This window comes from Pseudonaja textilis, chromosome 2 (assembly GCF_049901715.1).
Source record: "Pseudonaja textilis isolate UNSWEBS1 chromosome 2, rPseTex1.2, whole genome shotgun sequence".
NCBI lineage: Eukaryota > Metazoa > Chordata > Lepidosauria > Squamata > Elapidae > Pseudonaja > Pseudonaja textilis.
This window is the reverse complement of record NC_141991.1, coordinates 3,172,533-3,198,572: the sequence shown is the minus strand read 5'-3', so window position 1 is coordinate 3,198,572 and position 26,040 is coordinate 3,172,533. Positions and strand designations below refer to the sequence as shown.

Here is a 26,040-nt window from a genome sequence, read left to right as displayed (position 1 = left end):
AACTGAGCCAAGTGAAATGGGAAACTACTTAGCTTGTGAAGTTTCGCTACGTGCTGAGTCCTAAAAGTTTATGAAGTTCAAACAGGAATAAGAGCTGGAAGGGACCATCTCTCTAAGCAGGAGACTCTATATATAATTATTCTGGACAAACAGCTGTCCAGGCTTCTCTTAAAAAATCCCATTATTGGAGTACCCACAAGTTGTGGAGGCAAGCTGTGCCACTGATTAATTGGTTTCACGGAGAGGCAGTGTCTCTTTTCTTGGATGGATTTGGTTTTGATGTCTCCTTCAGTTATTTCTTTTACTGCTCTCAGGCACTTTGGAGAATAGGTTGACTCCCTCTTAATGTGTCAGACCCTCAAATAGCGAAAAACTGCTATCATGTCACCCTTACTCCTCTGTGTCAGACATATTCAGTTCTTGCAACCGCTCATCCGATGTTTTAGCCTGTAGCCCTTTAAATACCCTTGTTGCTCTTTTCTGCACTCTTTCTAGAGCCTCAACATCTTTTTTTTTTTTGTATCATGGTAACCAAAACTTATTGACAGTATTTCATGTGCTGCAGTAATTCATTACCAACACTTCATGTGATTTTTGATACTATCCCCCTGGAGATGCAGAGTAGGACTGTGTTGGCTTTTTCTGCAGCTGCAGCACACTGCTAGCTCGTACTTAAAGTGATTGTCCGTTAGGGCTCCTAGATCCCTCTCACTGCTGTTGGGAAAGGTACATTCAATCATAAAATTTACTTGTTTGATCCCGAATTCATAGAAAGGGTTATCAACATACATAGATGGAAGTGCTGTGGTCAGATTATACATATGTACATACATACATACATACATGTGGGTGCACTCACAGTTTTTGATCTAATTTTAGAGGGACAGGGTGAGGCTTAATTGATAAAATGATCCTAAGAATTTCAGCAAGTTTTAAAGGATCATTTTTGGCCATGGAAGTCCACCACTCCAAATAAGAAAAAGGCAAGAAATACTGTCCACAACCACACTGGTGACATCCCAATTCAGGCAATCCTCTCTTTCAATTTAATTTTATACATGTACAATGACAATAAAGTTATTATAACTTACAAAAGCCATTGGACCAGCACATCCTTTTCTACTTCGTGATTGTTAAGTATGAGATCACTTAACCATGCCAACTTACAATATTCTTCCTGGCTGTGATTATTAAGCAAATAACCTTGGTCTGCTCAGAGCCATGTCACATGACTGTGACTTGCAACTTCCTGTCAATTTCCAATTGATTTGGTTTGTTGGAAGCCAATTGTGAAGGTTCAAATTGGTGAGTCCATGATTCTGGGACACTGCAACTGTCATACATGCAAGCCAATGCCATCCCCTCCCCCCTCCCAAATAACTGTGATGGTCACAACTTTGAGGAAAAGTTGTAAGTCTTCTTTTTCAGCACCACTTTAACTTTGAAAGCTGAGTGGTCAAAGGTAAGCAAGGACTGTCAATAAATCTGAACATCCCAAATGGTGCTCAGTAGCTACTTTAAAAGAAGTCCTGGGATAAACGCAGTTGTGCCAGGTTAATACATGGATGGTGTACCATGAGGAAATCTAAATGCCCATCAAAACAGATCCAGTTTAGTCATTCTAATTGTTTAACTGCATAAAGAAATGTTGTACGTTCATAGAACTTAGGGCTGCGGGCTGATATAATACAACCACAAATTAAGAGGCAGAAGCCGAACTGCAACTCACATTATCAGAGATAGTGAGTGACTGGACTGATATACAATTCAAATTTAAATTTGGGCCAGTTTATGGATTGTAATTTTAGTATGGTTAGACTATAATTTGACAGACTGGATTTTATTATAGAATTTAGTTATTTATTATTTTATACTAGAATTTTTAATTGTACTGAGCATTTTTATTTGTTCTGGCCTGTAATAAACTGATTATCAAATTTTAAATTTATAATGAGGAAGGAAAGGAAGCTGAGGAAGATAGATTAGTCATAGAGATGCAGAATGTACAAGAGACAGATTACAGATTATCTGAAAAATTGTAGTGCGTCAGAAACTCACTGTATGTGTGGAGACCTCACCACAGAGCAAAAATTGAGAAAAGGGCTTTACATTACAATTTATTACATTTATGATTAATCTTATTCACTGTACATCTCGCACTTTGAGGCAACTGTCTTGCTTTGCCCTAGGCTAGCGTTTATAGCAACACTCACACTACCCAATTTTTTCTTTGTCAAAAGCTATTGATAGTTCTAACACAATGCATTATTAAAAATGAAAGATTTTTCACTGTTCAGTTTTTTTCTCGGTGTCACCACCAAATAGGGTTACAACAAATATGTCAGCAATATGGTGCTGCTATTATAAAGGGCCATCAAAGAGTAACAAGCAGGCACTTCTGAGAAAAAGAGATGCCGGCAGGAGTTGCTCATAAACCCAGAGATTCTCAATCCCTTTTCTCTCAGCTCAATATTCCTACAGCTCTTTTTCATCAGGTTCATTTCCAAGGCAGAACAACTTGTACATGTGAAATTGTTGTTTTCATTGGGCCTTGGGCCTACTCCCAACATGTCCCTCACCCATCGCACACTTACCTTTTGGAAATCTCCTGGAGGCAGCCACCATTTTCAGTGCAGTATCTCCCTCTCCCACGTGACAGTCACCCAGAAGCAGCCACCATTTTGGCCCAGGGACAAGTGTGACAAAATGGCAGTTGTTTCCACAAGTCCATCACATGGCCCAGGGATGAATCCCGAGCACACTGAAAATAGCGGTTGCTATCAGTGGTGGGATTATTTTTTTACTAGTGGTTCGGTGGGCATAGCTTGGTGGGCGTGGCTTGGTGGTCTTGTGACTGTGTGGGTGTGGCTTGGTGGTCGTGACTGGGCAGGTATGGCTGGGTAGTCATGTGACCGGGTGAGCATGGCCTTAGATGAAGCATTTTCTTGAATTGCTGTGTATATACTGTATGTGTGTGTGTGTATGTATGTATGTATGTATACACACACATATACATACTTGTGTATATCTATATCTATATATATATCTATGTATCTCTATCTATCTATCTATTTTCTTAAGTTTTCGCGGGTGCTTACATGTATGGTATTCAGCTTTGTTCAGGTATTTTCCCACGTCATTATAGTTGTGCTTTTAAAGTTGTAGCAACGTTTCAGCAGAATCTCATCTGCCATCATCAGGCTTCTGTATTGTGTTTGTCTGTGAGTCAGACTTTCACAGCCATTTCAGTTTTAAATTTGGGGCTAGCCTACTGCTGTGCCAGAATGTTTTTTTCTTCCTTTTTTCTCCCTTCTTGGGAGTCTTGGTCTGTGTTTATTGGTCAGCAAACAGCAAATTCCAAGACCAATAAACACAGACCAAGACTCCCAATCAGGATGAAGAACAAACCACTGTCACAGCAGTAGGCTAGCCCCAAATTTATTTATTTATTTATTTATTTATATATAAATAAATATATAATAAATATATATATATCTCCATGCTCGGTGACAAAAAGACTGCCTGCCGTAACTATTCAGAGGCTTTATCATCATTTAGTTTGGAAGCAGCAGAGCAACTTCTGTTACAAATAATTTTACCCTCATTAACTAATAGATAAGAGAAATTAGCACGTGATCCCAGGTTGCTGCATCCATTGTAAATATATGCTGGTTGCAAAGTGCCAGAATTTTGATTATGTGACCATGGAGATGCTGCAGCAGTCATAAGAGAGAGGATCAGTCATAAGTCACTTTTTTCAGTACTGTTGTAAGTTTGAATCGAGGCTAAACAAATGGTTCTAAGTCAAGGACTGTGTATCTGCTGCTTTAACCTTCCTTCCAATTAGCATCTAACTAGATTTCCTTATTCCCAAAATGCAGGAAAATAACCCAGGGTCACAAGAAGTTATTGTATTTCTGAATGTTTTTCAAGCTTAGCAACTTTAAGACATGTGGACTTCAACTCCCAGAATTCCCCAGGCAGCATGAGACCTGATCATTTGATTACTCCCAAGCCAGTAACATGAAAGAATTACCAAATTTAAAGATACTGAATGTTGTATTTCTGTATGAATTGATTTAATAAGATTCCATACTTATCACACTTGTGTCTCTGCTTGGACAGGACTATCAAGGCACTTCTACTGGATTGCACCTTGTACCATTTTGGGGGACTCTGATTTAATATAACCTCCTCCTCACTAAATGCATGGATTGACTTTAAATGCATGTTACCTATTTTCTACTGGTGGATTAATCTATAAAACTGTAATATAAGCTGCCCCTTCATCACAAGGACACAGCTTTAAAGAGTAAAGTTCCCCACCTCCCCTAAATATCTCTTCCAGGATGGCTGTTCCTAGTCCATTAAAACGTTCTAGGGTTAGTGCTGTCTTAAATTTAGAGATAGGTATTTGGTTTAATTATATTAGTAGTTTAAAACAGCAGCAACTGACTATTGAAAATCATACCTAGGAAGGTCAGCAAATCTAATTGCCTTTCTACCTCCATAACATAATTTTAAGGCTCAGTATTATCTGTTTATAGCCCATCATAAGCACTACATCCCATGAAAAGCCATAACATGACAATTTCCAATGAATTAGTTAATTAAGTAATAATTTTTAACTACTTTCTCTCCAGCAATCTGGGCTAAAGCAGAATTAAACCGTATCTGCTCCTTTGTGTTTTCTGAATGGATTTTATAGGAAGGAGGCTTAATTTCACAACCCACACTCACCAGCCACTTCCCACTCAATCTACTTCATGTAGGAAGCATGGAGGTGGTCAGTCAGCAACAGCAGAACTCACTATCTTCCAAACGGGATGGCGGGGAAGAGAAAAGGATTCTTGTTCCAGGCTACTTTAAAATGCTTTAAAGTCCTGCCGTTCAGCTCCAGCAACATATCTTCAGCCTCATCCAAGACGAGTGACTGGGAGGGGAAGGGATGTGGTCAGGTGTGCAGCACTACCAGTTCAGGCAAACCGGACCGGACCAGCAGAATCCTACCACTGCGCCTGCTTCCAGGACACAGTCATACATCCAAGGAATACGTGTCCTGCCCTCTTTCCCTAACATGAGGTTCAGAGATCTTCAAAAGATGAGGAGGAGGGTGTGAGGCCTAGTGGAATGGGAGTCCGGCCTAAGGACTTCAGGGACACACTGGGAGTGAAAAGGCCTGTGAGGATCCTGTGGGGGAGGGAAGGCCTTTGGAAGGCAAGCCTGGGGCTGTGTTATGCCCACAACCCTAAGGTAATCACTATTCTGCTTAACAACTCACAAATTTATTTAATGGCCACATAAGAGAGAACAGAGGGTTAGGGGTACTTCAGCAAAGCAGTCTTGCTTAACGGCCATTGCAACATGCAACAGTAATTAGTTCTTTATCTTGAGGACTACTTGTACGCTGGCTGAGGTAATTCTGGCACTCAAAATGTGGAGGACACCAAGGTAGAAGACTGAAACTCCACCTGTGGGAGTTCCATAATCAATATACAAAAAATACTACCCAAAAGCCTTTTTGAGGAATTCCACAACTTCTGCTGATAACCAGAAACAGTTTTAATTTTATTAAATTAACGTTTTCCATTTTCTTCTCCCCATCTATAGGTCTAATCCTGAGATACGTTTGAGTAAAAATAGAATTCAAATAGTAAATTTCTAACCTACACTTTCAGTGGGAGATCCCAAATTTCAGGCCTTCTCTAAACTCATCAACTTTTGCCTCATGTGGATTGCCTTGTGTGCAGTAAGAGATGATTTATGCCTGAAGTATCGTCCACAGACTGCACATATGAAAGGTTTCTCCCCTGTGTGTAAAACTACATGATTTATAAGATTAGAACTAGTACTAAACTCTTTCCCACAATCCGGACACTCATATGGCTTCTCTCCTGTGTGAGTCCTCTGGTGTTTCACCAGGTCAGAATGATAACTGAAACTTTTACCACAGTCTGGACACTCATACGGCTTCTCTCCCGTGTGGGTCCTCTGGTGTATCAGCAAGTTGCCATTTTCACTAAAGTATTTACCACATTGGGAGCATTTGTAGGACTTCTCTCCTGTGTGGGTTCTCTGGTGTTTCACAAGCACAGAAGGGTAAATGAAACTTTTCCCGCATTCCGGACACACATACGGTTTCTCTCCTGTGTGAGTCCTCCGGTGTTTTCCCAGATTAGAATGGGAACTGAACGTTTTCTCACACTCCAGACACGCATATGGTTTCTCCCCTGTGTGAGTCCTCAGGTGTTTCATCAGGTTAGAACGGTAACTGAAACTTTTTCCACACTCTGGACATTCATACAGTTTCTCTCCTGTATGTGTTGCCTGGTGTATCACCAGGTTGGAATTCTGACTGAATCTTTTTCCACAATCGGGACATTCAAAGGGTTTCTCTCCTGTGTGAGTTCGCTGGTGTATCACCAGATGGGAATTCTGTCTGAAACTTTTCCCACAATCAGGACATTCAAATGGTTTCTCACCTGTGTGAGTCCTCTGATGGCTCACCAGGTCAGAATCCTGACTAAAACACTTCCCACAATCAGAACATTCAAAGGGTTTCTCTCCTGTGTGAGTTCTCTGATGTCTTACCAGGTTGGAATTGTGACTGAAACATTTCTCACAATCAGAACACTGAAAGGGTTTCTCTCCTGTGTGAGTTCTCTGATGTCTTACCAGGTTGGAATTGTGACTGAAACTTTTCCCACAAAGAGGACATTCAAAGGGTTTCTCTCCTGTGTGAGTTCTCTGATGTATCACTAGGTGAGCATTTGTAATGAAACTTTTCCCACAATCAAGATATTCAAAGGGTTTCTCTCCTGTGTGAGTCCTCTGATGGCTCACCAGGTCAGAATCCTGACTAAAACATTTCCCACAATCAGAACATTCAAAGGGTTTCTCTCCTGTGTGAGTTCTCTGATGTCTTACCAGGTTGGAATTGTGACTGAAACATTTCTCACAATCAGAACACTGAAAGGGTTTCTCTCCTGTGTGAGTTCTCTGATGTCTTACCAGGTTGGAATTGTGACTGAAACTTTTCCCACAAAGAGGACATTCAAAGGGTTTCTCTCCTGTATGAGTCCTCTGATGTATCACTAGGTGAGCATTTGTAATGAAACTTTTCCAACAAAGAGGACATTCAAAGGGTTTCTCTCTGTGAGTCCTCAGGTGTCTCATGAGGTGGAAATTTCCAGTGAATAGTTTCCCACAATCAGAACAGTCACACGGCTTCTCCCTGGTGTGAGTTTGCTGATGCATCACCAAGTTGCAATTTTTGCTGAAGCATTTACCAAATTGGGAGCACTTGTAGGGCATCTCTCCTCTGTGGGTCCTTCCACGAACCAAAAATGAGCAGTTCTGACAAAAGCTTTTACCACATTCAGATAATTAGTATGGCTGTTCTCCAGAGGGATTCTCCCATGCATAATCACTTGTCATTTGCAAAGCCTGCATTACTGACTGCCCGATGTGCCCATCCAATTAACCTTTTCCTCCTCACCGACTTCCAGATATTTCCCTCTGTTTCAGAAATGGAAAAATAATCTCCTCTGACCTTTTTATGTAATGTGTCTTTGAGTTCCGCATACTCTACTTTTTCAAGCTTGAAATCTCGTTCTTTATTTTCTTTCCTTTGTCTTTCATCTACTGGAGAAGGAGAAGAATTGTGCGGTTTTTCTGAAGGAAATGGAAAATATTTTTATTTCTGCCTCAATCTGTTTTGCTTTTCAATATTGCTTGTTATTCTCAGTTGTTCAGTGTGGTCTTCTGGCATCATCTTTGTCTGTAAGATTCAAATGAAAATATGACTTTTATTGTTTATAAAAGGGTTGCAGAAGATATGAAAAAAGTGTACATTACAATGAAAAAGCAAACATGCCATCATGTTAGAATAATTTCTTACATTAATTGTAAGACATTTGACTAACGAGATCCAAATTCCATTATCTATTCAATGATGAAATTCACTTGCTGACTTGTGTCAGTCACAAATTCTTAGCCCTGCAAAGGTTTATCATCAAATATAATTATGAGAAAAACAGAGTACATTCTCTTTCTTCCATAGGTATGAAGAGGCTAAATAGCAGCCCAGTGATGCTAATCAAATGCTCTTGATGAATTATCATCAGCAAGCGTGACTGCATCTATAAAATCCAAAGTTCAGACTTCCGGTTGATGTTGCAGCTCTATCGGATATGAGGAGTGGGTCTTCCTTTGTTGGAGGAATTCACCTGTGTAGGGGTGACGAAGAGTGGAGGGGTGCCCTGCAGGTCGCGGAGAGAAGAGGCTCTCCTGCTTGACCCAGGGCTAATTCCCTCTCATCCAATAATGAAGAGGAGAGGTAGCCATAATGGCTGCCGTGAAGCTGGGGCAGCCAAAGAAAGGAAGAATGTGGTGGAGCGATGTGGATGAACAGTGACTGGAACTAGGTGAGGTGATTCTTTTCTTTTTTTTTTACCTAATATCTACCATAAAGAAAATAAATTCTGGAAAGGAGACTCTTTGAAAAGTTTGTTTAAGCAATGAACAATTACAGAGAGAAGAATCACAGATCTGAAAGAAAAGATTCTTAAAAGGAAAGCCATAAAACCTTTAAAAACATAGAAAGATTGGATTTCTAATTTTTTATGGGCAATAAGACATTTTAAAATGCTGGAATTACTTGTCTGAATTTTGATTATTTGTTTGAATAAATACCAACAGAACCTGTCAGATTTTGTGCAATGTTGAAAGTTAAGCTGAAGGCGCCACCTATTGGTGAATACTCCTATAACCCTGGGAAAAATACCGATAAGACAGAGAGTGGAAATAAATAACATCTGGAGGACTGCCGTGCTATCTACTGTTTTATACTTATCTATTTCATGACTACTGGAGCTCTAATGGTGAGAACATGGGGCATCTAAATAAAGTGACTTTCGAATACCAGGAGTTATGATTGAACTTATAGAGTAGACTTAAGGAGACATTTTGAAATCTTCCTGGATTACCTAAAAATAACTTGTTGACTAACTGTCGGATAAGAATTGAAATAGTAAAATGGACAAGAGATGATTGATAGAGGAAATGTTTTGTAACACAAGATTGGCTTTACTAGGAGCTAGAACAGAGGCAGAAAAAAAAAGAGGGAATATGATTATACATATTTCTATATAATATACTAAAAGTAATAGCTAGATGTAAAGGTTAGATGTTGAAAAATGGTGATACTATGTATGTTTTAATTATACTGTTATTGTCATTAGAAGGGCAGATTAAAATGCTGAACAACTAAATAATGAAGGCCTATATTTTAACACAAATATGTATAATAACATTACAATTACATAAGTATGATTTAAGTAACAAATATTATTAATACTACCATTACAAATGAATGATTCCCAAATGCCTCACCGTTCATGTATTGATATTGATGTATATTCAAAAATAAACAAACAAACCCCCCAAAAGCCAAAGTTCTAGGAGTTTGCTGGTCAATGGAATTGAGGTTGTGTTAAATGCCAAAGAGTAAAGATGACAGCAGGGACCTTAGAGAAGCAATTGTTGCTGCTCATCTACAGTGCATCCAGAAAGTATTCAGACCCACCTTCATTTTGTCAATTTTGTTATGCTCAGCCTGATACTACAGCTGTTGAAAATCATTTTTTTCTCATTAATGTACACTCAGAAATCCATAATGACAACATGAAAACAGAAGTACTGAGTGTTGATTAATGAGGGGAAAATTAATTTCAGCAACTGTAGAATCAGGCTTCTGCATTACAAAATTTACGCCTGAATACTTTCTGAATGCACAGTATGTGAATGCTCCAACACTGGAAGTTTTAAGCAAGAGATTGGACAACCATTTGTCTGAAATGGTATAGGTTTCCTACCTGAGCTGAGGATTGAACTAGAAGACTTCCAAGGGCCCCTTTAATTCTGTTATTCCGTTTTCTGGGAAAGGGTTATAAGACGATTTTGAAACAATTAAACTCCATCATTCTACATTTCACATTCATAAGTGGAAAACATTCAAGACAATTGCCCATCTTCCCCGGAATGGAAGTCCCAGCAAATTCAGCCCAAGTTCAGAATGTGCAATGCTCAGAGAAATTACAAAAAATCCAAGCATTACATCTCAGGCTCTACAGGCCTCGTTTAGCACGTTAAGTGTTAAAGTTCATGACAATACAATTAGAAAAAGACTGGACAAGTATGGTTCGTTTGGAAGGGTTGCAAGGAGAAAGCCTCTGATTTCTAGAAAGGACATGTCAGCAACACTTAGAGTTCCAAATTTGCATCTGAACAAATCACAAGACTTCTGGAACATGGTTCTTTGGACAGATGAGACCAAAGTGGAGATGTTTGGCCATAATGCACAGTGCCGCATTTGATGAAAACCAAACACAGCATATCAGCACAAACATCTCATACCGACCATCAAACACAGTGATGGAGAGGTGGATGATTTGGGTTTGTTTTGCAAAAACAAGACTTGGACACTTTGCACTATCTGAGTCTCCTATGACCTCCTCTCTATACTAAAGTATTCTAGAGTCAAATGGGTCCAACAGCTAAAGCTTGGCCAACATTGGATTATGTAACAGGACAATGATTGCAAGCTCACCAGCAAATCTCCAACAGAATGGCGGAAAACTAAAAGAATCAAGGTGTTGCAACTGCAAAGTCCAGACCTCAACCTGATTGAAGGTCCCACTGTGGTGGGATCTCTAGAGAGCTGGGCATAAACAAATGCCCACAAACCACAATGAACTGAAGCAATGTTGTAAGGAAGAGTGGGCCAAAATTCCTCCACAGCGATGTTACAGACTGATAAAGTCATACAGAAAACAATTGCTTCAAGTTATTGCTCCTATGGGTGGCTCTACAAGATGTTCAATGATATTATTTTTTTCACATAAGGCTTCTCTATTTTGGCTTTTTGTGGAATAAATGGTGACATGTCAAGCATTATTGTTTATCTGAGGTTGTGTTTACCTACCTTTAAGAATTGCTAAGGACTAAGGATTCTTACTGTATTCTGATATGTAAAATCATAAAAGTCAAGAAGCGTCTACACATGGCTGCATATCTGGAAGTGCTGGGAAGAGATTATCCAATTGCAAATATATGCATACAGAGAGAAGTACAAATACAAGGACCAACAAATGTATATATGTGGAAAATCCACGAGTTTTTTCAACCCGAAAAATGTCCTAAAATGGATACAGTCCAACCTGAGTTAATTTTAGAGATGTGGGGGCTTTAACTGATGAATTGATGCCGAAAGCCTCTGCAAGATTTGAAGCACCAATTTTGCCCATTAAACAAATCACTGTGGGTTGTTAAAGGCAATTATGCCTAACTTGCAACTTCCTACCAGTATTCCCATTGATTTTGTTTGGCAGAAAGCTAGCTGGGAAGGTCACAACTGGGGATCATGAGTGTGGGATGCTGCAACCATCAACGTGCAGCAGTTGGCAATATCTCACCTGGTGCAACTCCCTTTCCTGCACCTTCATACCCACAGGAACTTCTGATGTGTGGTCACTGAATGTGCTAGGATTACCACACATTTGTGTACAAGTGAATGTCTGCTTTTAAAGTGCCATTGTAACTTTGAAGGCTCAGGGAACAAATGGTAAGCGAGGACTACCTATACAACTGAACATCCCAAAGGATCCCCAATAATAATAATTATTATTATTTACAAAGTGCTGGATTAAGCACAGTTGAACCTGCTTAATACACAGATGGCGCACCAATAGGAAATATCGCACTTGTTGGCTAGACTTAAAGTAAGAGAGCAGATACAGATCAGTCCAATGTTGTTGCCAAGAAAACAGCAAATCCATGACAGAATAACAGAGTTAGACGGGATCTTGGAGGTCTTCTTCTAATCCAATCCCCTCAGGCAGGAGATTATTATCAGTCTGGACTAATTGATGTCCAATTTCTTCTTAAGTGATCTAGCATCCAGAACTTCTGGAGGCAAGCTGTTCTCAAGAGAAATTAACCTTAATTTGAAGGAGACTTTTTAAATCTTCTCACCAGCAGAAAACTGCAGCCACCAATTTAACAGCATGCAACACAAGCGGTCTTGCATTTCGGGAGGGAACGTGCAGCAGCTGATATGCTACAGCCTAGTTGCTTCTTTGCTTCCACATCATGGAGGAAACCAAACGGCGCTACTTGCTCCCAGCCTCTCCTACGATCTGCCCTCAACTCACCTTCCAGATGCTGTTTCGTCACTGGTGCACAGCACAAAAGCCACTTAGCACACCAACTTTCTCCCATGAGTGATCCGGAAGAAGTTCCTCTCCTCCCATCCCCTCTGGCAATGCTGTACTCGATGGTTTTAACTCCTAAACACATATGCCTATTAAGGGCTCCCCAGTAACTGATAAATGACTGCCATCTCCCGAGAGGCCAAAGAACATGCTTGTTTTGTCTCTACCTAAGGCGTTTGCAAGTTGTTTTCACTCATTAAATGCTATGAAGTCATTTATGACTCCTAGTAACCTACCTTAACCTTTGCAACTGATCCATGTGAAAGAGTTAAATGTGATGCTACTTACTGTAGCTTGTGAAGATTAGCTATGTGCTGAGTGCTAAAGTTTTATGAAGTTTTTACAGAATTACATAAAAAGAGGTGAGGTAGACTAATTCTCCAAGCAGGAGACTCTGTGCAAGGGTCTCAAACTTGTGTGTAAACATGGTTGTAATGTGACGCATCACGACTTTTCCCCCTTCACTAAACCGGAGGTGGGTAGACATGGCCAGTATGATGCATCTGCCCCTGGGGCCACCAGTTTGACACCCCAGCGGCCTATACTGTTCCAGACGAATGATTGTCCAATCTCCTTTAAAACCCACAACTTCTGGAGGGAAATTTCCATTAATTGTTCACGCTGAAAGGAAATTTCTCATTTATAGGTTTGATTTCTTTTTGATAAATCTCCCTCTGTTACTTCCGCTACTCTCAGGCGCATTGGATAATAGGTCCACTCCTTTTTTTCTGTGTCAGCCCCTCAAATATTGAAAGACTGCTATGATGTCATCCCTAGGCCTTCTCTGTTTTAAACTAGACATTCAGTTCCTGCAATAGTTCATCGTAGAACTACTTAGGAGTAGAAATACATTACAAGAAGGAGGGTATGTTCTAAGTCAAAAGAAGAAAATAGAACATTTTTAATATATATATATGGAAAGTTGTGAAAGTGTGCAAATTCCCATGATACCAGATTGTCAAACCATCAAAAATAGAACAATTTGTAATCGGGAATTCTTATCAGGCAGTCCTAGGAGGTCTGGTATGAAGTATTGATGACATACTGTGGCCAGATATTACCCATTCGATCAACATTTTAAACCACTACACATAACAATCTAAGCAACACTGGTTAGAAATTAAAAGGATACTTGTTACTTAAAGGGAATCACGGATTTAGGATTGCATTTACAACTATCAAGTGAATTGGAATTGAAATGCTTTGTAGACAGTATTTGGGCTGATGATGTACAAGATAGAAAGTCAATGTCAGAATTTGTTATAATGTTAGCAAACACACTAGCTAGTTGGAAATCTAGAAAACAGACTTCAGATGTCATTTCCACAGCTGCAGCCCAATTTTTAGGATTATCAGAATTGTCTTCAGAGATGACATGGTATATATAGTTAGTAAAGGATTTGGATATTGAAAGAGTTAATACCAATATTTCAAGAAAACACAAAACGTATATAAATGGCAACTGGTGCAAGTACCAACCAGAAGGAAGCATGTTGACATAAAGTAATGTAATGTCAGGGAAGTGGGAAAAGAAAATGTAGTAAGACATAATTTATTGTCCACCAGAAAATAAATTTTGCTGACCTCATGAGAAAACCATTAAAACCTCCTACATGAGGTAATCTAGGCTATAATTGGTTGCTGTAGATGCAAAAGGGGACATTTTTCCTGCTTTTTTCTTCTTCTGTGTGTTCTTTCTGCTATTTGGATTTACCTCACAATGTCCCTGTGTTCCTGACCATTTTCTTTGTTGTAAATATGTTAAATATATTTATATAAAACTACAAATTTGCCTCAGTGTCACCGACTTCATTTGGAAACTTGCTGCACCATTCCCTGATGGAAGACTGTCTCTATTACATCCAGAGAATAAATCCATTTGCAGTGGATGTCATTTGCTGGAAACATCACAGGGAGGAAATAATTGTTGTATCCAGCAGTTGGATTATCCAGAAGGATGTAAAGGATCATGGTGAGAAAAAACATTTCTGCTCTGGGAGGTCCCCTTCCTCTGGGACTGGCGGAGGAGTTTGGGATTATGAGAGCACACAAATGAATGGATTTATGAGCCTGAGCTCTTCCCAAGAAGCTCCCACAGGGAGCCCAGTCGCTTCTTAAAAGACCCGTCATCAGTTTGGAAACTGCAGGTTTCTTTGGAGAAGGCTGAAGCGGATGTGGCTCCTCTTACAGATTTGGAGTTAATAGACTCGCATGATGAAATGAACTTTGGTAAGACGACTGGAGAATGGACCTGCCATATCTAACTGGAAAACCATTTGGAAAATGGATTGACCAAGAGGTTTTAGGATTTGGGGGAATAAGACACAACTGTTATCTTATTGTTCTCAATTTAAATTTTAAGAAGTTTTATTAATAAAAATCAAACAAAGATATTTCATCTCAGACAAATCAGAAACAATGATTCCAATGATTTATGGTAAACAAAAAGCCATTCTAAACTTTATACAAATTAAATGGAATACTAGATTGTTAACAAGTGCTTTGATGTTTAACTTTGTTGTTAAATAATTACATTGCCTTTACATATCGTATATAGATGAACATCAAATTGGTTGTAAATAGAAGTTTATAAATTTTGGGCCTGCTTCAGAAACGGAGGAAACTAAAATTGCTCCAATATATTTATGAATATTCAAGTGAGGGGTGTAATATAAGTAAATCTGTTTTTGTCTTTTTTTACTGCACATTTTAAAAAAAATGTTTTCTCTATCCTTGTTTTTCTTTTGAAGAAATTCTTTTCTTTTTTTTGGAATTTGTAATATTAATTTTCTGAAGAAAATAATTCTTTTTTTAAAAAAAGTCCCATTACCACAAGCACGTTTATGGGGCTACTCTGTACCTATTTTCTAAACTACCTCTAAATTCATAGAATCATAGCATCATGGGGCTGGTTGTATTGTGGTGACCAGAACTGGACACACTATTCCAGGTGTGCTGTCATCAGGTGTGCTCTATCACTTCCTCTTATCTTGACTCTATGCCTCTGTTGCTGCAGCCTAGGACTGCATTGGCTTTTTTGGCAGTTGCCGCACAATATTGGCAGATGTGGTTCTTGTCTAGTTCTGATGTGGCCCAAGTATACATACCCTGCTCTTCTGGAGATTTCCGGGAGGCAGCCACCATTTCCACTGCACCCACAATTCCACAATATAATCTACAAAGTGTTAAGGTAGCAAAACAAAATACTTTGTCCCAGTCCCACATGACAGTGACCCAGAAGCAGCCACCATTTTGACATAGAAGCAGGCATGGCAAAATGGCGGCTGCTTCCACAAGTCCACCGCATGGCCCAGGCATGAATTCCAGGCACAGTCAAAATAACGGCTGCTTCCACGACAGAGTCATGCAGCCCACAAATACGTGACTTCATCAAGATGAGGTTCAGTGATCTTCAAAAGGAGGAGGCTGTGATGCCTGGTGGGGTGGGAGTCAGGCCGAAGGATTGCAGGGATCCAGTGGGAGTAGGATAATGCCTGTGGGGATCCAAATGTTGGGATATTGGAGGCTAGGCCTTCAAGAGATTCCTACAACCCTGAGGTAGTCAATATTCTGCTTAACGACTACAACATTTGTTTAACAGCTTCATCAGGGACAGAAGGGGTGGGGATAGTTAAGCAAGGCAATTTCACTTAACTACCATTGCAACATGCAATTGTAACTGACAGGCCCTGTTACAGTTGTATCTAGAGGACTACATGTATGGTGGCTGGGGTATTCTGGGGCTCAAAATCTGAAAGACATCAAGGTAGAATATGGAAAGTCTACCTGTGGGAATTCCATAATCAATATACAAAAAATATCACCCAAAAGCCTTTTTGAGGATATCCACTACTTCTACAAAAACAAAATATCCAGAAATTGCTGCTGATAACCACAAACTGGTAGTTAGCCCTTTTCCATTTTCCTATTCTTTCCACCTATAAGTCTAATCCGGAGACACGTTTGAGTAAAAAGAGTGAAGCCAGAATTCAAATAGTCGATTTCTCACCTACATTCCTAATGAGAGATGAGAAATGAAATCCAAGCCTTTTCTAAACTCATCGTTTCTCTCATGTGGATTTCCTTGTGAGCAACTAACGACAATTTATGCCTGAAGATCGTACACTGACAGGACAGTTGAATGTTTCACTCCTGTGTGAGTCGTCTGGTGTCTCATGAGGTGGAAATTTTTAATGAAACTTTTTCCACACTCTGGGCACACATACAGTTTCTCTCTTGCGTGAGTCCTTTGGTGTTTCACCAGGTCAGAATTCTGACTGAAATATTCCCACAATTAGGATACTGAAAGGATTTCTATCCTGTGTGAGTTCTCTGATGTCTTACAAAGTTGGAATTCTGACTGAAACATTTCCCACAATAAACACATGTAAAAGGTTTCTCCCCTGTGTGAGTTCTCTGATGTCTCACCAGGTTGGAATTGTGACTGAAACTTTTCCCACATACAACACATGCAAAGGGCTTCTCCCCTGTGTGAGTTCTCTGGTGTTTAACCAGGCTGTAATTCTGACTGAAACTTTTCCCACAATCAGAACATTCAAAGGGTTTTTCTCCTGTATGAGTTCTCTGATGTTTCATCAGGTTGTAATTCTGACTGAAACTTTTCACACAATCAGGACATTTAAAGGGTTTCTCTCCTGTGTGAATCCTCTGATGCTTCACCAGGTTGGAATTCTGACTGAAACTTTTCCCACAAACAGGACATTCAAAGGGTTTCTCTTCCGTGTGAGTCCTCTGGTGTATCAGCAGGCTGCAGTACCGACTGAAACTTTTCCCACAATCAGGACATTCAAAGGGCTTCTCTCCTGTATGAATCCTCTGGTGTTTCACCAAGTCAGAATTCTGACTGAAACTTTTCCCACAAAGAGGACATTCAAAGGGTTTTTCTCCTGTATGAGTTCTCTGATGATTCACCAGGCAGGAATTCTGACTGAAACTTTTCCCACAAACAGGACATTCAAAGGGTTTTTCTCCTGTGTGAGTCCTCTGATGATTTACCAGGCAGGAATTCTGACTGAAACTTTTCCCACAATCAGGACATTCAAAAGGTTTGTCCCCTGTGTGAGTTCTCTGATGCCTTATCAGGTTGGAATTGTGACTGAAACTTTTCCCACAATCAGGACATTCAAAGGGTTTCTCTCCTGTATGAGTCCTCAAGTGTCTCACAAGATGAGAATTTCTAATGAAACGTTTCCCACAATCAGGACACTCATACGGCTTCTCGCCTGTGTGGGTCCTCTGGTGTATCAGGAAGTTGCCATTTTTGCTGAAACATTTACCACCTTGGGAGCACTTGTAGGGCATCTCTCCTACGTGGGTCCTTCCATGAAACGAAAAGGAGCTGTTCTGACCTGAGCGTTTACTACATTCAGATAATTTATATCTGCTTTTCTCCAAAGTGGATTCTCCCCTGCATAATCACTTGTGATTAGAAGTCTGCTTTTCTCACAATAGGCACACCTATGGAGCTTTTCCACCACTGATATTCTGGAGAAGGTTGAAAATATGTGTGATCCCTTGTTTACAGGTGCTTTGATTTACGCCCTTTTCTTTTTTCCAGGGCAAGGCCGGTATTACTGTCTGCCCTATGTGCCCATGCAATTGACCTTTTCCTCCCCACTGCCTTCCAGATATTTCCCTCTTTTTCTGAAAAAAGACCTTTTTGTGTAAGGTATGTTTGAGTTCCACATACTCTACATTTTTCAGTTTGAAATCTCTTCTTGGTTTTCTTTCCCTTCCTGTTGGGGAAGGAGAAGCATTGTGTGTTTTTTTTCTGAAGAAAATGGAGAATATTTTTATTTCTGCCTCAATTTGCTTTGCTTTTCAATGTTGTTTGTTATTCTCAGTTGTCCAGTGTGGTCTTATTGTCATCATCTTTAATTTCTGTAAGATTCAAATGAAAATGTAGCTTTTACTGTTTGTAAAAGGGTTGCAGATGTGAAAAAAGAAGTATACATTACAATGAAAAAGCAAACATGCCACAATGCTAGAATAATCTCTTATGTTAACTGTGATATTTGACTACTGAGATCCAAGTTCAAATATCCATTCAATCGTGCAATTCACTTGTACAACTTAGGTCAGTCACAAATTCTCAGCCCTACAAAATCAAATACAGTTACGTGAAAAAGAAAGTACACCCTCTTTGTGTTCTATGATTTTACATATCACAATATAGTAAAAATCATCCAGTCCTTAGCAGTTCTTAATAATGGATAACTATAACTATAATGTCAGATGAACAAAAACAGATGACACATTATATCCATGTCATCCTTTTTTTTACAAAAACAAAGCCAAAACAGAGATGTTAAAAACTAAAAACACTCTTACTTGTTCTATAGATATGAAGAGGCAAAATTGCAACCAGTGCTACTGATCAAATGCCCTTGATCAATTGATCATCGGCAAATGTGGGTATATCTATAAAAGCCAAAGTTGTAGGATTTCCTGGTCTCCAGGACTGAGGGATATCAGTAGGGATATCTAAGAAGCAATTTTTGCTGCCCATCAATCTGGGAAGGGTTACAAACAATTCAAACTCTACCATTCTTCATTTCATATCCATAAGTGGAAAACATTCAAGACACTTACCAGTCTTCTCAGGAGTGGAAGTCCCAGCAAATCCACCCCAGGTTCAGAACACGCAATGCTCAGAGGAATTACAAAAAATCCAAGCATTACATCTCAGGCTCTACAAGCCCCATTTAGCATGTTAAGCGTTAAAGTTCATGACAGTACAATTAGAAAAAGACTGAACAAGTATGGTTCATTTGGAATGGTTGCCAGAAGAAACCCTCTGATTTCTAAAAAGGACACGGCAGGAGCACTTCGGCTTTGCAAAGTTTCATTTCAACAAATCACAAGACTTCTGGAACACTGTCCTTTGGACAGATGAGACCAAAGTGGAGATAAATCCCATAGATTACTACCCTTTTCTACTACTATATGTAGGGATGAATCTCACAAAAAAAGGACTTGAAAACAATATTGAGACATTACAAGCATCTAGGCAAGAAAGTTAAGGAGTTAGGAGCACAAGTAGTTTTTTTTTCCATCTGAAAGGTCAACACCTGGTAAGAGAACAAAGGACTCTGGAAGGGAACCACTGGCTAAATGGTTGATGTTACCAAAAAAACCCAAAACCTTTGGATTGCTGGATCATCGTCTGCACTACCTCCATGATGGGCTTTTGGCAAGGGATGGGCTGTACCTCACAAAGACTGGGAATAATATTTTTGGAAAACAACTGGCTCAACTTATCAGGGGGCCTTAAACTAAAATTGAGGGGGTGGTGGTGGTGACTAATCTTTAAGATCTCCAGGACCTAATTCCAAGCAAAAACTCATAGAAAACAAGCCAAATAATGAGGTGAGGGAGGATGGGAAGGAAGACAAACTCAAATACCAAATAGGAAGCATAGGAAACATACTCACAGTCAGACATAAAGACCTCAAGTGCCTTTATACAAATGCACAAAGTTTGCGGAACAAAAGGGTGAACTTGAACTATTAATACATGAAGGTAGATATGGTATAGTTGGAATTACAGAAACCCATGATTGGAACATATTGATAGAAGGATACAAACTGTTCAAAAAAAACAGACCCCATAAAAGGGGGAGGTGGAGTTGCACTGTAAAGGACCATTATATTGCTACAGAAATGCACGAAAGCAAGATGAAAACCTCCTAGAATGCATATGGGTCAATATAAAAGAGAAAAAGAATGACACTGCCATAGGTGTACACTACAGGCTATCCAACCAAGCAGAAAAAAATAGATGTCCTTTTGGCCAATCAACTAACAAACATATTCAGGAAATACACTACAATAGTAATGGGGGACTTCAATTACCCTGACATCAATTGGAAGACTAATTCCACTCCAAGTGAGAAATCGAATAGGTTCTTGAGCAACCTAGCTGACAACTTTGTTGTCCAAAAGGTAGAGAGGGGAACTAGAAGGATAGCCATACTGGACTTAATTTTTACAAACAAAGAAGTGACAGAGGAAGTTGAAGTTGTAGGAACCTTGGGTGAGAGTGACCATATCACACTAGAATTCAACATAACACAAACACAAGCAATAAAACATAAAACAGCCTTAGATTTTAAAAGGGCTGATTTTAACAAACTCAAAAGAGAACTTGGGAAAGATTCCTTGGATTAAAATCCTAAAGGGGAAAACAACTCAAGAAGCTTGGGAAACTGAAAAATATGATCATAAAAGCCCAGTCCAGCATACTACTGAAAAAGAAAACAAGAAAATCCAAGAAGAAACCAGCATAGCAGCACAATGATCTCTCTGACAAATTGAAAGACAAAAAGGACAACTAAGGCAGCCAAAAAAGCCAATACAATCCTAAATTGCATTAACAGAACGATACAGCCAAGATCAAGTGAGGTACAAATATCACTCTATAAAGCCTTAGTAAGACCACACCTAGAGTACTGCATCCAGTTTTGGTCAGCACTCTAGAAAACATGCAGAGAAGAGCAACCAAGATGATTAGGGGACCCGAGGCTAAAACATATGATGAACAGTTGCAGGAACTGGGTATGGCTAGTTTAGTGAAGAGAAGGACCCGGGGAGACATGTTAGCAGCATTCTAATACTTGAGGGGCTGCAATAGAGAGGAAGGGGTCAAGCTATTTTCCCAAGCACCTGAAGGCCAGACCAGGAATAATGGGTGAATAATGATCAAGGAGAGAAGAAAGAGAGAGAAACCTTCTGACAGTGAGAACAATCAATCAGTGGAACAGCCTGCCCTCGGAAGTTGTGGGAGGTTCATCACTGGAGGCTTTCAGGAAGAGATAGGAATGCCATTTGTCAGAAATGGTGTAGAGTCTCCTGCTTGGGCAGTGAGTCGGACTAGATGACCTATAAGGTCCCTTCCAACTCTGTTAATCTGTATCTGTAATCTGCATCATTAATTTTCACCGGTTGGCAATACCCGAACCAAACAGGCCAACTTGGTCCCGGCCTCTCCTCCCACCTGCCCTCAACTCACCTGGCAGCTGATGCTTTGATCCTTGGAAGAGCAGAAACAACACACCACCTTCCTCCCATGAATGATCTGGAAAAGGAAGTTCATCTGCGTTTCTCCTCTCCTCCCATCCTTTCTAGCAATTCGGTACTCAATGGTTTCTGTTCCTTTTCGCTCCAACAGATGCCGCTCTTGCGGTGTTGGCTTTCTAATCGCAGGTGCGGCCTATCTGACCGCCATCTCGCCATTGGAGGTCGAAAAACTGGCTTGTCCTGTCTCTGCCTAAGGCGTCTGCAAGATGTTTTCCCTGATTACATGCTGTTGTTTTCGACTCCCAGCAACTGAGCCAAGTGAAATGGGAAACTACTTAGCTTGTGAAGTTTTGCTACGTGCTGAGTCCTAAAAGTTTATGAAGTTCAAACAGGAATAAGAGCTGGAAGGGACCATCTCTCTAAGCAGGAGACTCTATATATAATTATTCTGGACAAACAGCTGTCCAGTCTTCTCTTAAAAAATCCCATTGTTGGAGTACCCACAAGTTGTGGAGGCAAGCTGTGCCACTGATTAATTGGAGAGGGAGTGTCTCTTTTCTTGGATGGATTTGGTTTTGATGTCTCCTTCAGTTATTTCTTTTACTGCTCTCAGGCACATTGGAGAATAGGTTGACTCCCTCTTAATGTGTCACACCCCCAAATAGCAAAAAAGTGCTGTCTTCCTCCTCTATGTCAGACATATTCAGTTCTTGCAACCGCTCATCCAATGTTTTAGCCTCCAGCCCTTTAAATACCCTTGTTGCTCTTTTCTGCACTCTTTCTAGAGCCTCAATATCTTTTTTTTTTTGTATCATGGTAACCAAAACTTATTGACAGTATTTCATGTGCTGCAGTAATTCATTACCAACACTTCATGTGATTTTTGAAACTATCCCCCTGGAGATGGAAATTAGGAGTGTTGGCTTTTTCTGCAGCGGCAAACTAGAAGTGTTGGCTTTTTCTGCAGCTGCAGCACACTGCTAGCTCGTACTTAAATGATTGTCCATTAGGGCTCCTAGATCCCTCTCACAGTTGTTGCTGTTGGGAAACGTGCAACCGCTTCTATAGATATACATTTAGTGGCGGGGTGGGGTCCCGTTGTAAGGTCAAATGGTCCACAAAGTGACCAGACATGTTAATATGACCAATTTCTTAGGTTAAAGGAATTCAAGCTCAAGTTTTTTGAAACACTGTCTACTCACTGTCTCTATCCATGGGGACCTCAACTACAGGTAGATTACAGGTTACAAGTAGTTTAACAATTGTAGTGGGTTAGAAACCCACTGTATGTGTGGGGAGATGGGATGGCCTGGAAAGAAATCCAGGAGAAAAGGGGAAATCATTTTTTTCCAAAGAGCTTTGAATTTTTCAGTTTTTTCCCCACTGGGTCTTCCCATCTCAATTTGGGAGCTCAGCAGTAAACAAGAGTTGAGAAAAAGGTTTTGCATGACCTTTTTATTATTAAAAGCATTTATTAATAAACTTATTTACTGTCCATCTCACAGTTTGAAGCGACTTTGAGTTTCTTGCTTTGCTTGAATGTTCATAGCAATTCCCACTTTTTTTTCTTTTCAGTGTCACCACCAAATAGGAATACAACAAATATGTTAGCAATATGGTGCTGCTATCACCCAGCAGCCATCAAGGGGAAACAAGCAGGCACTTCCAAGAAAAAGAGATCACAGCAGGAATTGCTAATAAACCTGGAGATCCTGTGATCAAAGCCACAACCCCTTTCCTTCTCAACTCAATGTTCCTACAATGCCTTGCAAGGCAGAACAGCCTTTCCAAAATTTTACACTACTTTTTTCCCTGGGCCCCATCACACACTTAACCTTTGAAGATCTCCTGGAGACAGCCATCATTTTCAGTGCACCCACAATTCCTTAATGCTGTCTGCAGTGTTAAGGTAAAAAAAGAGATCAGTTTGTCCCTCTCCCACATGACAATGACCCCAAAACGGCTGCCATTTTGGCCCTGAGAGGCAGGCCTGGCAAAATGGCAGCTGCTTCCACTAGTCCACCACGTGGCCCAAGGATGAATAACAGGCATATTGAAAACAATGGCTGCTTCCAGGAACAGAGTTATATGGCCCAAGGATAAGTGCCCTGCCCTCTTTCCCCAACATGAGGTTAAAGAGATGTTCAAAAGAGATGGAGGAGCAGGCTGTTAGGCCTGGTTGGGATGGGAGTCAGGCCTAAGAACTGCAGGAACCAGGTGGGAGTGGGGAAAAGCCTGTGGAACCCTGTTTAGGAAAGCCTGGGGGATGCTGTGGGGGGAGACAGAGGCTTGGGTGGAAAGACCTGGGAGGACCCAAGGGTTGAGGTAAAATAGGCCTTTGGAGGTCAAGCCTGGGCCTGCGCTAGAACTTCAAGAATTTTCTTCAACAGTGAGGTAGCCAGTGTTCTGCTTAATGACTTGCACATTCATTTAACGGCTGCATCAGGAACAGCAGGGGTCGGGGTAATTAAGCGAAGCAGGCTCTTAAGCATAACTGGTAGGCCCCATTACACAGTTGTATCCCAAGGACTAATTGTATGCTGGCCGGGGAATTCTGGGGCTCAATATCTGGAGTTCACCAAGATAGAAGGCTGGAATTCCACATGTGGGAATTCCATATATACAAAAAAAAAAAAAAAAAAAACACCAACCACCCAAAAGCCCGTTTGCAGTAATTTCACAACTGCAAAACAAACATCTACTGATAACCAGAAAAAGTTAAGCCTTTATCAAAGTAAAGTTTTCCATTAACCAACCTGGCTCTTCTGTACACCAGTCTCTGTTCCCCAAAATGTTCTGCAGGCTATTATTAGAGCTCCCAGGCCTGTCACTTAACCTGACATTCTGATATCTTTCAAAAAAAGTATCACAGAATCCCCCCTTTTGATCTCTGTGGAAAGCTGTTTGCAAAAAAAAAAAAACAGTGGAAAGCTTTTTCAGGGTAGGTTATACCCCACGTAAAAGAACTAAAATTAAAATTGAAAACCTTTGCAGACAGGGCTGTTCAGTTACATGGGCAGAGAGAAACAGGGTTGCAAGCAGTCGCCAGAAAGGGAATCTGAGCAAGTAAGAGAGGTAGATTCAGGGGCTGCATCTCCATGGAAGCCCACCCGGACGCCCCTCTCCGGTCTCCGGTCACCTGCCTTTCAGTTGCCACCGGCCTCCTCCTAGCAGGGTTCCCTCCCTGGGAGGGAGCCCCTCCCAGCCACGATCCCTTTGAACCCAGATCCTCTTCCTCCCCTCCAGAGTCTGGGAGGCGGATCTTCCCCAGCAGCCACGGGGGAACGTGGGAACTGTGGGGCCCAACCTTCTCCAATACCAGGAGGTCTCACCCTGGGAGCCGGGCTGCGGGGAAGGAGCGGGGGTGGGTGGGGTGTATGTCTCAGAGGGAGGATTTTAAGGGGGTCGGAGAGCCGTTCGCAGAAGCAGCAACCGAGGAGGAGAAGCGGCGGCGCAACAGTCCCCACGGAGCAGAAAACTTTGCAAGGAAAGACGGGGACTCGGAAGGGGCGCAACTGGGGAAACCCCACCTGGTTCTCCTTCCCTTCCCCAAGGAATCCCTCCTCCCTTCCCGCACCTGGGGATCCCCCGGTTCCCTCCCCGCCACGCAGCCTCCTAGCCCATCTGGCTCCCCTCCTGCGGCCGCGGCGTAGGAAACGTCGGGAGACCAGGAAGGGGAGCGGGAGGGAGGGGAGAGAAGCTGGGAATCCCAGCCCCGCTTTCCTGCCTCCTTGCTTGGTAGGCGCAAAAGTTGTCTGCGTTTAACCCCTTCGCTGAAAGCCGCCGAGCAAGACCGACGTTTTCCAGCCGGGCCCAGCAAAAGGGAAAGCTAAACGATCCCAATAAGGGTCAAGATTGAAAAAGATATACTTGCATATGCGAATGGCAAATTGGGAACGCGTCGCTATTAAAGACGGGCGAGAAAGTCCTGGCGATGTGGTTGAACTACAACGCCCACCGTCCTTCACCCCGGCTTTGGGACGCTGCGATTTGCGTCTAACCTCATGCAGTATGTCGCGATGAGTCTTGGTAGCATCTCTTCTAAGAGATTGCATTAAAAGGAGTCATTCACCGAGTCTGCAAAAGTGCCCTTCTGGGTCATCCGATTAGACTCACACAGCTCTCCTCCCCAAAATATGGAGAATCCCTTGTCCATTTCTTGTTTTTAAAGGCTTTCATCTTAAATGAAGCCGCGTTCACTTCACTCTCCCTTTCCACCAATATAATTACATGTTCCCCAGGGGTAAAATGAAATTAGGCACAGGAGCAATTCGGATGCCACCACTATGCTTTAGTTTAGATCAGATAATTGAGGGAATGTCATGTGACTTCTTTTCCTAACTGCTATCAGCATTTGCAGTCATTTTCAGAGATTTCAACTGGGAGAGGGATCCTGAAAAATAAGAGGGGGGCCGCAAGCTATAGTGACCCCTTCCTGTTTGGTTGGCAGCAACGTTTATTTAATTTGTTTGTCAAACATATACAAGATAACGCGTATTATCTAAATAAAGATGAACAAAAGGAATAAATACAGATAAATGGGGACAGTAAGACAGGGACGGTAGGCAAGCTGGTGCGCTTATGCACGCCCCCTTTAAGGACCTCTTAAGAGGTCCACTATACAGTTTGAGATTGAAGCTGTGAGGGGTTGAGGCTGTAACAACGGGTGTTCCAGGCATTGACCACTCTGTTGCTGAAGCCGTATTTTCTGCAATCGAGTTTGAAGCGGT

General features: G+C 41.1%; 3 protein-coding genes across 10 annotated transcripts in view; all 3 read right to left on the bottom strand.

Moving 5' to 3' along the window:
• The window catches only part of LOC113453661 (uncharacterized), a 35,708-nt gene extending 14,369 nt beyond the window's left edge, over positions 1 to 21,339 (bottom strand). The window contains exon 1 of the mRNA XM_087928094.1: positions 21,303 to 21,339. The gene's annotated coding sequence lies outside the window, so the exon portion shown is untranslated. The remainder of the gene's footprint in view (positions 1 to 21,302) is intronic.
• Positions 5,548 to 26,040, bottom strand: part of LOC148126562 (uncharacterized) — a 35,532-nt gene continuing 15,039 nt past the window's right edge. Inside the window, exons 1-3 of one of the 8 annotated variants that reach the window (XM_087928201.1) lie at positions 12,213 to 12,292; positions 9,876 to 9,936; positions 5,548 to 7,780 (exon numbers count right to left, since the gene is read on the bottom strand). In XM_087928201.1, coding sequence (XP_087784327.1) covers positions 5,695 to 7,314 — 1,620 coding nt within the window. In that variant the 5' untranslated portion in view covers positions 7,315 to 7,780; positions 9,876 to 9,936; positions 12,213 to 12,292 and the 3' untranslated portion in view covers positions 5,548 to 5,694. Of the gene's footprint in view, positions 7,781 to 9,875; positions 9,937 to 10,984; positions 11,667 to 11,693; positions 11,995 to 12,033; positions 12,302 to 21,302; positions 21,382 to 25,268; positions 25,370 to 26,040 lie in introns of those variants that run through there. The other 7 variants (XM_087928206.1, XM_087928202.1, XM_087928200.1 and 4 more) reach the window with 7 other exon arrangements.
• Positions 14,622 to 26,040, bottom strand: part of LOC113452282 (uncharacterized) — a 29,975-nt gene continuing 18,556 nt past the window's right edge. Inside the window, exons 3-4 of the mRNA XM_087922998.1 lie at positions 24,888 to 25,139; positions 14,622 to 17,708 (exon numbers count right to left, since the gene is read on the bottom strand). Coding sequence (XP_087779124.1) covers positions 16,587 to 17,708; positions 24,888 to 25,139 — 1,374 coding nt within the window. The 3' untranslated portion in view covers positions 14,622 to 16,586. The remainder of the gene's footprint in view (positions 17,709 to 24,887; positions 25,140 to 26,040) is intronic.